Source organism: Leucoraja erinacea, chromosome 22, assembly GCF_028641065.1.
Source record: "Leucoraja erinacea ecotype New England chromosome 22, Leri_hhj_1, whole genome shotgun sequence".
NCBI lineage: Eukaryota > Metazoa > Chordata > Chondrichthyes > Rajiformes > Rajidae > Leucoraja > Leucoraja erinaceus.
Genome location: NC_073398.1, coordinates 21658630 through 21670735, shown reverse-complemented (window position 1 = coordinate 21670735; position 12106 = coordinate 21658630). Strand labels below are relative to the sequence as shown.

The window sequence follows — 12106 nt, the reverse complement described above, 5'->3', positions numbered from 1 at the left end:
AGCCTGATATTAATAACGTCCAATTTTGCCATCATTATCAAAGTCTTAAGTCGCTAAATAAATACAACTCTTTTTCTTTCCGGTAATGCTGAACATCAAATATTTTAATATTGATTCCATTATTTTACTGCCGGAGTGTCTTCATTTCTCATACAGTCCATTCATGGGGTAAATAAAGGTTCACAAATTCAGCATGGTGAAGCAGTTTAATGATTTAACTGATAAATCTTTTATTCTGAATATATTTGCACAAGAATAAAGTAACACAACATTTCTAAGATTATAAACTTTTTTTTTTTAAAGAGTATTGTACAAATTTATACAAAATTTCTTTCAGGCTTGTCAGGTTCCACATAACGTTCAGAAAGCACAAGAAGACCATAAATAAAACAATCCATTGAAGCAGGATCTGGACACTCTGCACTATGGTCAATAACAGCACAATTCCCTTCATTCACATTGTAAGACAGCTTTGCAACTTGCAACCCAGTAAGGCTACAGGGTTAGATGATTATTTATTTTAAAAAAGCTATTTAAACCTCATATAAACACACACACATGGCAGCATTGCTCTTCACCAATTCATCTAAGCATAAGCTTTAAAGAAAAATCAACATCAAATTGTACATGTAAAAGGGTCTTCAAAGTTTCACAGTTCCAGCACAACTAAAACTGCTTCATTGAAAATGTGTTCAAAACCAATCCATCCACTCACTGGCTATACTTTATGTGGATGCAACAATTCTGTTTAATTTCTCTCAATTAATCTGAAATAATGACTTTTAAATGTGTATTTTCCTATTCACAGTTTAACTGTGTATTTTCCCATTCATAGTTCTAGTGATATAATCTTAATATTTTGAATTAATATTTTACTTATGAAACATTTTGCTTCTTGCTTCATTTTTCACATAAGAGCAAAGGGAGATAAAGGGTATTTGGTGTCATTGCCAAATTTGCTAAGTTTTAGCCACCAATTGAAGAGTGCAGTGCAATTCTTGATTCTATTTTACAAGTGGACTGAACTAGCCCTTGAGCTAATATAAACTTTAACAAGCTGACCAAGGCCCATTTATATTGGGATGCACTAAACAGAATAATTTTATTAAATATGAATTTTCAGTTCAAAAGACATAATCGAGCCAAACCCTACCCGTGTTTATTGGAAGAGTACACAAATATTAATACTGTGTAAATATGCCATTTTGTTAATAATTAACAGTTTGGGATTCCTGGGTGGTTTCAAGAGGTTTCAGGAGGACTCTAATCATGTAAATATTTAAAATGTGGAAGTAATCACAGCTGGGAAACTAAGGCCAGTTAACCTGACAAGTTGTGGTTAAATTGTTAAATCATAAAAAATATGTTTAATTGCATGTTCTCTGAAGAGGTTTGAGACAAAAAATGACGCTGCAGGTGTTGGAATCTGGAGCAAAAAGCAGACTGGTGATGTCTGCAGTTTATTTGGGTCAAGCAACATCTGTGGAGGCAAAGGATGGTCGCTCTATTGGGTCATGACCTTAGTTTCCTTTTTGCTCACCAGTGGTTGTTACAAATCCTCAAGATGTCATTCAGGAAAAGGAATCATGTACCATTAATCCTGCCAAATTTGTTGTACAAAATACTATATGATGACATTATCACACGCTTACTGAAAACCATGTATTACAAAGTGCCACTTACTTGCCTACAAGATGAATGGCAATGAAGGAACATTTCTGGAAGAAACATGGAAATTGATGCAGGGGACTTCTATAATCGCAGCGTTTCTGTGTTGAAAGCAGTTAGTAGAGGAGTTTACAGCATTTGGTGTTAGGAAGGTTGAAAATTATGATTGCTTTCATGATCTGTAGTAAAGATCTGTATGAAGGCATTTGGAGAAACTAATCACAAGCTTATGGATGGATGAAACTTTAGGCAAATTCTAAAGCCATGAATATAAACAAAATTGCTACAGTTAGATCTAATGGTGATAAAAAATTACAAGGTTGATGCTAAACATGCTAATACCATGCAAAGCCCTGAACTACTCAATAATGTTTCTGTACATGTTAATAGCAGGTTCCCTACTGGCTCTGTGAGGCTCAAATAATTACAAATATCCCATTTTTCATCTTAAATGATCCAACATGAAACTATTTTTTTGATAAAGCTGAGGGGATTTGCCAAAAAACTTTCAATTTATAAGAAGCTCAATTAAATTTAGGTCCGAAAATAAACTGTTAAAGAAATCTAAATTGTTATGTTTATAAAAAATGCCATGTACACTCTTGCCAGGCAGGCAAGAGTGTTCCTCTAACACTGGGAGTGGGAGAAACAAGGAATCTTGCTCACCATAGAGACAGCAATCCTATGTCATCTCTTTTTACCAGTGACACTCATGTAATGGAATTTGATCTACACATAGAACGTTTCTCATTCTAACAGAGAATGTCAAAATTAACTAAATTCTTTTCAAAGTAAAACAAAAACCAAAGAATAATTCTGCATTGTAGCAGAGTGAAATACATTCTTATCATTGGCAAACTGACGTGTAGAAAAGAACTGCAGATGCTGGTTTAAATCAAAGATATACACAAAATACTGGAGTAACTCAGCGGGACAGGCAACATCTCTGGAGAGAAGAAATGGGTGACGTTTTGGGTCGAGACCCTTCTTCAGACTCTGACTTCATCCTCCTAAAACTACCAACAAATTTGTACTCTCAAATCAGGGAAATTAGACTCAATTTTTAAGCCACAACAAACAAGAAAATAAAACGTTGCCTTCAGAATTACATGAGTGCTTCATATTCACTTTATGGGAGGAATCTTTGATGAAATAAATGTCCCATGACACTGAGTTACAGAGTTAAAACCAAATGGAAGAATTAGAATTTATGGATTATAAAATCATCTGTAATTTAAAACTGAAAAACACTTATGGGGGAGCCATATTTGGCAAAGTTAGCTGGGATGGGAAAATCTAACATGCTTCCACAGTGAAACTAAGTATAATACAAACCCTGAAAATGCCTGGATTTGATTTTCAAATCAGTGGTAATCACATTGATCTTGCATTTGCTTTTATGTTGGGGCTTTTTCTTTCATGGGTAATACTAGATTTAAAGAGGGGAAGAGGTGGTCGGTGCGGGCGCTGCAAGACGGCTGCCCTGCCTGCATAGTGTTCGTTATTTCTACATTTTTAACTTGTTTTTAGTGTGTCTCAGTGTGTCTTGTGTGGGGGGTGGTGAGGGAGGGTAAGGGTGGAACCGCTTTTTCATGTTGCCTCCCTCGCAGCCCAACAGCATGGATTGGAGTGGCTTTTCGTGGAGTCGGGCCCGTAGTTTCAGCAGTGGACTTTTCATCGCGGAGCGGCCGAGCCCTTGCCGGGGTCGCCAGAAGGGAGTGCTCCGATTGCTGGCCCACAGACTGTTATATCCTAAAGCTGCGGTCTGCGGAGCTTCTAGCCGCGGGCGCGGCATGGACTTACCATCCGGAGCTTGGGTCCCCTCGCCGTGGACAGCCACAGAAGAGCTCAGACTGCCAGCCTGCGGCCTACAACACCCTGAAGCCGCGGTCTCCGGTAGGAAAGCGCCGATTCGGGACCTCCAAGCCTCGGAGTGTGTTCGACCGTCCCGATGAGAGGGCCTGTACATCCGGTCGCCCAAAGCGGCGACTGCGGAGGTTTATGGCCCCGACCACGGGTGAACAATGGAGGAGGACTGACTGTACTTTGTGCCTTCCACCACAGTGAAGAATGCTGTGGTGGATGTTTGTGTTAAATCTTATTGTGTATTGTGTGTTCTCTTTTTTTATTGAAACGCTGCTGGCAAAATCATTTCACTGCACTGATATGTGCATGTGACAAATAAAACAGATTGATTGATTGATTGATTGATTGATTGATTGATTGAAATGGGCCGAATCATATGACATTGATAACGTACTACTACTTTGTATGTATTAGGATTTTGACTTCATGGTCTACCAGAGAAAGTGATTTGAACGGAAGACCCGAGAATTTGTAAAGTGTATTTGTAGACTACACAATTTATTTATCCACCTGTGATGCTATTTGTGGTGTATTGCCAACCTTTCATTGTCTATTCATTTTTCTTTGCACATCCTACCCTGAATCTTCTCGGGAAAGGTTCTGGGAATAAGTTATTTTACATTATTAGAATTTTTTTAAATGTTATTTTTGACCTCATGGATATCGTCACTTACGTCGCTGTGAATGGCCATTCTTTAACGCCAAGAAGCAGAGATTATTCTGTGAATGCATTGTGTTGTGCGAGTATTCGCGATAAAGTGGCCACAATTCTAAAAAGTGATACATGGAGGCAGTTTGCAACAAAACCTATTCTACTTCCTCATGGATACATTTTGGCATTTTACTAATGACATGTTGACTGTAAGCATTTTTCTCCAATAGTTAAAAATAGATGTGAAATAACATGACAAGGGTAGTATTTCTGAACAAGGTTGTGGTTAGTTAATGAGCTAGCACCACAATTACACAGGCAAGTAGTGGTTTTCTTGGGCATGCTGTCTTATTATCCAAATTATAATAGTGCCTGCCAATAAAGCAGAACTAAAACAATTACTGGCTTCAGTACAAAATCCCCTACGGTAAGATTTACGCAGGGCAATGTGATGGAGCAATGTAAAAACTAATGAATGTAAAAACAAAATTAATAAAAAAACAAATTAACCTGTTCCGTTTTGGATTGTAGTAAAGCTGGAAACCAATATATTTTCGGTTCATTACTGTGTATCAGCTTTCTACAGATATCTACTGCATCAATTTGGGGAGAAACATGAAACAGAAAGGTATTGCAGAGTATTATTCCCTGAAGCAGGTTGTTAACACTATCAGTGATGGATTAGCATCATTATATTTGCCACTGAGTGTGAGACAACCTTCATATTTCATTAACTTTTACATTGTCAGGTTGACAAGGTATAATGATTGGTATTCCATAGGGAGCAATGTTTAGGCCTCAACTTTATTACAGTTTATATACCGACCAGCATTAATTATGTTTGTAATGACTTAAAGTTGGGGGAGTCAATTGCAAAGAGAACATAAGGAGGCCACAGTGATGTGGGTAAGTGGTGAGAAGGCAAAGATCTGTTAAGTTGGGCACAATATGGGAAAATATAACATTGTCCATTCTAGCTGTAAAAATAATAAAGGACTTGACACAACCATGAAAGATTAGAAAGCAGTGAAATACACGGACACAATTCACAAACGAAGGCTAGGAGACTAGAGAGGAAAGCCACACAAATATTAGTCTTTATTTCTAGGTCAACGCACCACAAAGATAGGTAGGTTATCCCTCACTTATGTGGAGCTACATCAGCTCTTGTTATTGAAGCCAGATGCAGGTTTGAGCAACTCAGCACCTCAGGCAACATCCCTGGAGAACATGGATATGTAGTGTTTCGGGTTGAGGCCCTTCTACAGACTTATTTCAGGTGTGGGGGAGGGAGGAGAAAGAAAGCTAGAAAAGACGTGCTCCACTGTTCCCTCCACTGCAATCAGTCTGAAGAAGGACCCCAACTTGAATCGTCACCTGCCCATGTTCTCCAGGAATGCTGCCTGACCCGCTGAGTTACCCCAGCATTTTGTGTCTTTCTTTGGTTAAACCCGCATCTGCAACAAGTTTTGGGTTTGTTGAAAGCAACTGAAAGAAGGATTGTTCTACCAGTACCTGGAATGGGGGAGCTGTCATATAAGGAAAGGTTAGATAGGGGTGACTTGCATCAGAAGCAGTTTAGAAAAGTGAGAAATGACTCAGTGGAAAAAGAACAAGATACTGAGGAGTGTAGAAAGGTGGATGTGGGAGGATGACTCCTCCAATGCAAGAATCTATAAAAAGGAGTCACAAGAGATAAACAAGAGATGTTGAATAAAGAAGCCACGAGGTGTCAAGGAAAGAGAGTTCATGTCACGGCCCTGTTTCCACCAATCTTTCCACCACCACGCACAAGAAGCACAAGACAGGCATCATTGTATGCGGATGCCGAGAAGTGATTTCAGCTCTGGCTGAACAACTCCTAATCTTGTGTGCGGACAAGAAGAAAATGACAAAGTTTAATATAGTTTCTCCAGAATAAAAGTTCGACTGATGTCAGAAAATTACGGCTAAGAGGATATATTAAATGTATATTTGAAGCATACATGTTCTGTGAATAGGAAAACAACCATTTAACCAAATTAGAATCATTAACAACGAATCAGGATCATTGCATACAACTAATTTAAGTGCTTCAAATCAGTGATGGATGACCCTTTTGACAGCACAGATTACTATACAATATCTGAAATGAACTATACATTCGACTGATCAGAGGATTACTAGAATCACAAAACCGCTTGCAATTGCTCTGAAGCAACATGTTGGGCAAATATTGATTCAGATCCTTAGAGGCAGACTCTTCATTGAAATCAATTAATTTGCAAGGTTGCAGCTATCATCAAAAAAAGAGACTTGAAAAACACTTACATATCAATCCGGTGCTTCAAGCAAGTAAATAAGAAAAGCAATGATCAAACCATTCCTTGTGATAAATTGCATATGCATCTACTCTAATTTCCCTTACAATGTCTCACCAGGCTAACCTTAGCCTATAGAATCAAATTTAAGTAACAAACTGATTGTGCCACAGGGCTAGAAGCATCCCCTTTTTATAATTCCAATTTATTTTGAAACCTAAGCATCGAGAAGTTGAATAAAATCCAAGGTGGGTCAATTTATTTGTGAAACCCAAATATTTTAAGGTTGGCAAAGAAAAGTTAATGCCTTCCCTCGTATATTGTAAATTACCTTTTGGCAACGGATGTGTGAATTTGGGAGCTGAGGATATTCATTCTCAATGATGGCAAATACTTCCTTTGCAGTTCATTCTTGACTAATATCTAATTCTCAGAATCTTAATGTTAAATTGGCTCATTGTTTAGGACAAAATTTACAACACAAATGATTTACAGCAATTCCACTGTAAGCTACTAAGTGACCAAAGCATAGATATTTGATTGTTTATCCATAACTTTTAAAATTTGGGGTGAAGATGCCTAAATACAATAAACTTAACATAATGTTTCAAAACAATAGGAAATATACATTATTTCTGAAATCATGAAATATTAATGACAAATTCATTGAAATGTGCCTCCAAGATTAATGAAAAGCTAAAATCTCCTTGATGTGCAAAGTTATCTCTGAAAGTTGCCAAAATGTCATGGCTGCACATCTTTGTATGTTTTGAATGTCTTGCCACTTGTTCTCTCCACACTTGTAAACTTTATCAGCAGTGTTGGCCAAAGTACATGAATAATTAATTCACTCTGTTATGACAGCATTTGATTCCATTTATACCTCACGCTGCCTCGGCAAGACCAGTAGCATCATAAAGGACGAGTCGCACCCTAGTCACTCTCTCTTCTCTCCTCTCCCATCAGGCAAAAGGTACAGAAGTGTGAAAAATGCACACCTCCACATTCAGGGACAGTTTCTTCCCAGCTGTTATCAGACAACTGAACTATCCTACCACAACTAGAGACAAGTGCTGAACTGCTATCTTTCTCTTTGATGTCCCTCGGACTATCCTTGAACGAACTTTGCTGGCTTTACATTGCACTAAACGTTATTCCCTTATCATGTATCTATACACTGTAAATGGATTGATTGTAATCATGCAATGTCTTTCTGCTGACTGGTTAGCAAGCAACAAAAAGTTTTTACTGTACGTCGCTACACGTGACAATAAACTAAACTGAACTAAACTGAACTGATTTAAATCAAAGTGCTAACATTTGATCTAATGTGAGTAACAATGAACTCATTAGAGAATACTTGCATTCAGCTCAGAGAAAGCCTCAAATGGAGGCAAGACCGCACGGGAAGAGGAAGAAAATTTGAGGTCGTTCACGTGTGCCTGTTAGCAGGCCATTTACTCAACCAATTAAAAATGGGACATATTTAAAAATAGAGAGAAATATTAGCAAGGCATGTTACTTTGCTTTACTCACTGCTAGTGTTGTACTCACTGCTGAATTAGGCATCAATCTGTAAATGGACCCACCAAGGGAACATGTGGACAGAGGATAATACTGCCTGGACAGAGATTAAAAATGTTGACTAATTGCAAGTGGTCTAGCTTTTAGATTCCCATAACCTGGTTACAATTAAAATAACATCTGTGTCCATTGCTTAACCTGTTGCCCTGGCTGCGAGGTACCCCACTGATCACATGCCATAACGATATTTTGACGTGCCCCAAATCCAACGTATATTTTTTCATGGCCTAACACCACCAGAACACAAGGTCTGGGCACTGCGTACTAAAAAATGCAGTGGATAAAGTTCTGGGCCATTGGAAATAAAACAATTAATGCCGAGTTAATGAAGTCCTCTGCAAATTTGATGCTGCAGCAAAGAAAGCCAACAACTTAAAGCCTGCAGGCAAAAGGGTCACTGAAAGTCGCAGAATCCACTTGCAGGCTGCTGCCTCTGGCAACATCTCGTTCAAAGATCCTACCCAAAGTGATTTTAACCAGCTGCGCCGTAAAACTAACCTTCTCTTACACAAAATGTATTAAATACTGTTTCCGTACACATTAACATTTTATTACTTACACATCATGAAATACTGAATCGCTCTTGCAGACGTTTTACAGCGTACCTCTGTTTTTGAATAAAAATAGATGACCCAAACAACCAAAACGTTGCAGTGATTTGCTGCCATCTTTTTTTTTTTTTACTGATGCAGTTTAAATTATTTTGTCATTTGAATTATTTACTTTAGGAAAATTCTCCCACCCTATAGCCCCGGGCAGCTGATGTTGACAGAGCAATTATTATATTTCAGAATAAATACTTTGGAGTAATGATTTTACATTGAAATAAAGAACTTGTATCCTCTCAGTAAATGCTCTGCACCGTCAAGCTGAAGCGTGAAATGGAAATCCTTAATATTAGCCCAAAGCTCTATTCAACTTGAAGGCACACCTTTTGGGGTTTTGCAGTCTTTACAATGTCTAGGGTTGGTATCAGCAGCATGATTTGTAGGTAAATACAATGATTATCTGACTGATATGAAATCCCAAATTGCGCCTCATGTTCTTTAATTTCCCCATAGAATCAAATGGTTTCCAAATTTCAGCTTAATCTATTTTGGAATAAATTCAAATTTCATTTGCTGCATTCCAAACAATTTGGGAATTTTCCTGTACTTCAATTAAATGACTAACACAACTCACATTTCTCATGTTACAGATATTCCTCAGAAGTAGATTGTCATAATCCAGCCTTCAAATTAATACTAGCCATTCAAAAATATATAATCTAAATTTTGGAATGGCTTTTAGTATCATTCCCAATCTTTCAGCCTGTTCACTGCACTTTGAGAGAGGTATGTTTGACAATATTCAGTTGCTTTAAGTGAAACAGTTATATCACATCATATTATCTAAATTCCACATCAACAACATTTCACTCACTCAATCGCCCTTGCACATTAACTATACTCCAATATTGAAACAAAAAGAGAAAATAGTAGCAGCATCTCATGCAAAAAAAGCATCAGTGTCCAAACTCAATTGCCACAATGACAGCTTTTTCATTCACAAGCCTTAGCACTATTTCTTATGTGGGGTACAACAATCATTAAGCATTTGCTTCAGCAAACATGAAGGGCGTCAGGCATTGAATTATGGCTTAATGGGAGGAAATGAGGGCAGCAGGCATCCTTTGGTAACAGAACAGCAAATGATAACATAATGGTATATAAAGCCACGGAATAATCAGTGGCCTTTGGTGCTTGAAATGGTTGCAATTACTCCTTCATAATGTTTAAGCTTTCCAATGTATATTACCATTAGGACAGGTGGCCATGCTTACATGTTACCTGCCCATTTAAATGGTGTTCAAATTAGTTACAGGCAGCCAATGTAAGCCATGAACTAAAAATATCCTTCATCCGAATTCAAGTCGGCTAAACAAAAAAATGAACCTGATAAGTAAATCTAGATTTTTTTAATCATTTGTTTCTTTTGTATAAATGCATTAACGTTCCCATAGGTTGCCTGGCAGGTTTCAGTACTGACAATCCAATTTGCTACCATTGTATGACCGTTAAATTTCTTTTAAACTCGTCAATGGAGCATCTTAACCATTCTTCATATGGAGAGTCATAGATGAATCTTTCACACAGTGATACACCAGGATATGAATATGGTCAGTCTTCTACTGCCTGGGGACAAAAGTTTCCAAGGCTACAGAGTGGTGGATCTAGAAAGCTGAGATGGATGTCCGTTCTCTGCGGTCATGATGGATAAGGCCTGGCACTACTTAGCAGCCAGAGCAGAACAAGCTGGATTCCTATCATTGACCATAAGGATGGGCTCAGACTAGAGCTCCCGCCACACTCAGTGTCATCCTCCTGTTACCAAGGGGAGAAACATAAAGTTAGTGACCACATCGCATCCTGTACCAGCAGTTCTCAATTGATCTCATAAGCTAAGGCAGCATTTAAGCACATTTATTTTTGCAGTCTTAATACCATTTGCATTGCTTCAATTATGGAGATACAAGGAACTGCAGATGTTGCTTTACAAAAGAAGACAAAGCAAGTAACTAGGCAAGTCAGGCGGCACCTCAGGAGAACATGGATAGGCCATAGATGTTTTGGGTCTGGACATGGATAGTCTACAGAACATGGATAGTTGATGTTTTGGAGAAACAAAGAACTGCAGAGGCAGGCTTATACCAAAGGTAGATTCAAGATTCTGGAGTAACTCAGCAGGTTAGCCAGTATCTCCGGAGAAAAGGGAATAGGTGACATTTCAGGCCGAGTCCTTTCTTTCTCTTCTTCTTCGAAAAAGGGTCCAGCTCCAAAATGTCACCTATTCTTTTCCCCAGTGAAGCTGCCTGAGTTACCCCAGTACTTTAAATCAATCTTTAGTCGACGTTTTGGGTCTGGTCCCTTCTTCAAACTCTGAAGAAGGATCCTGACCCATTATGTCACCCATCCTTGTCCCCCAGACTCGCTGAGTTTCACCAACATTCTGTATCTTCTTCTGCTTCAATTATGGGGCTTTTTAAAAAAAAAACATTTGTGAGTCCCACTCTGAGATTCGGTATTGAAGGAATTGTGAAATGAATAACATTTCTTTGGTTCAATCGGTGTACAACTCAAGCTCAGGAAAATAAAATCAAGCTATCAGCACTGAACATGTCTGAAATATCTACAACCAATTGCCTGAATGTTTAGCACTGGCAACTAATGAAGATTTTGCCCATTAATCTACAATATTGTATGTATTTAAAACATAGAAGTGAAGATACTCGCTCTTTGCCTTTAAGACACATACCAAGTAATTGAATATCCTTTTAATTCCATCTGACTGCCACAAGGCAGGTCTGGATTATTAGAGCACACTTGTGGAGATACAGAACCTAGAATCTCCTATTCCTATTCCATGGCACTGACTCATTCAAGCACACACACTAAAGACCAACTGCAACAAGGACATCATGTCACCAGTGTTCAATATCAAAGCAGCCCTTGCAGGTAACAGTTCCATCTCATCTTGGCTGTTACTAAAGTTCCTACACTGTCTGAGAAGTTAAAGTATTTCACCCTGTAAGCAGTTATACAAACAGGCCCTTGCCACTCCCTTCTTAAACTGGTGTTTGTACTCAAGAAATAGGCAATGCACTAACAGCATTTTTTAGACTCTCACAACATGAATTTTAGTTCAATTAGATAGGGAGACTTTGAAAGGAAACAGTGCCATTGTTCTGGTGCATAGAACAAGGCGAACTACAATGTTTCTCATATTTTATAGCATGCCACACTCCTTAAGCATGAGTAATTTCCTTTGAAGTACACAGACTGCTTTAGGTGGGGTATGACCCGAGCATTAAACAGCAGGCTTCATTCTCTCTCTTGTGGATGACACCCTACACCACAGCACAGGAACCCGGATTTGAGGACAAAATTAAATGTTCCAAGAAAAAAGAGAACAATTGGGAAATACAGAGAGGAAAATTTTTTTTTTTTTAAATCAAAAAAAAATCATCTTTTGTTTTGTTTTCCTGTTCCAAGCTAAC

The 12106-nt window shown here is 38.3% G+C and overlaps 1 protein-coding gene across 8 annotated transcripts in view; it reads right to left on the bottom strand.

Annotated features, from left to right (window-relative positions):
* Window positions 1-201: 201 nt before the first annotated feature.
* LOC129707784 (voltage-dependent calcium channel subunit alpha-2/delta-1) overlaps window positions 202-12106 on the bottom strand; it is a 492487-nt gene continuing 480582 nt past the window's right edge. For all 8 annotated transcript variants that reach the window (XM_055653085.1, XM_055653086.1, XM_055653087.1 and 5 more), the window contains one exon: window positions 202-10433. In XM_055653085.1, coding sequence (XP_055509060.1) covers window positions 10397-10433 — 37 coding nt within the window. In that variant the 3' untranslated portion in view covers window positions 202-10396. The remainder of the gene's footprint in view (window positions 10434-12106) is intronic.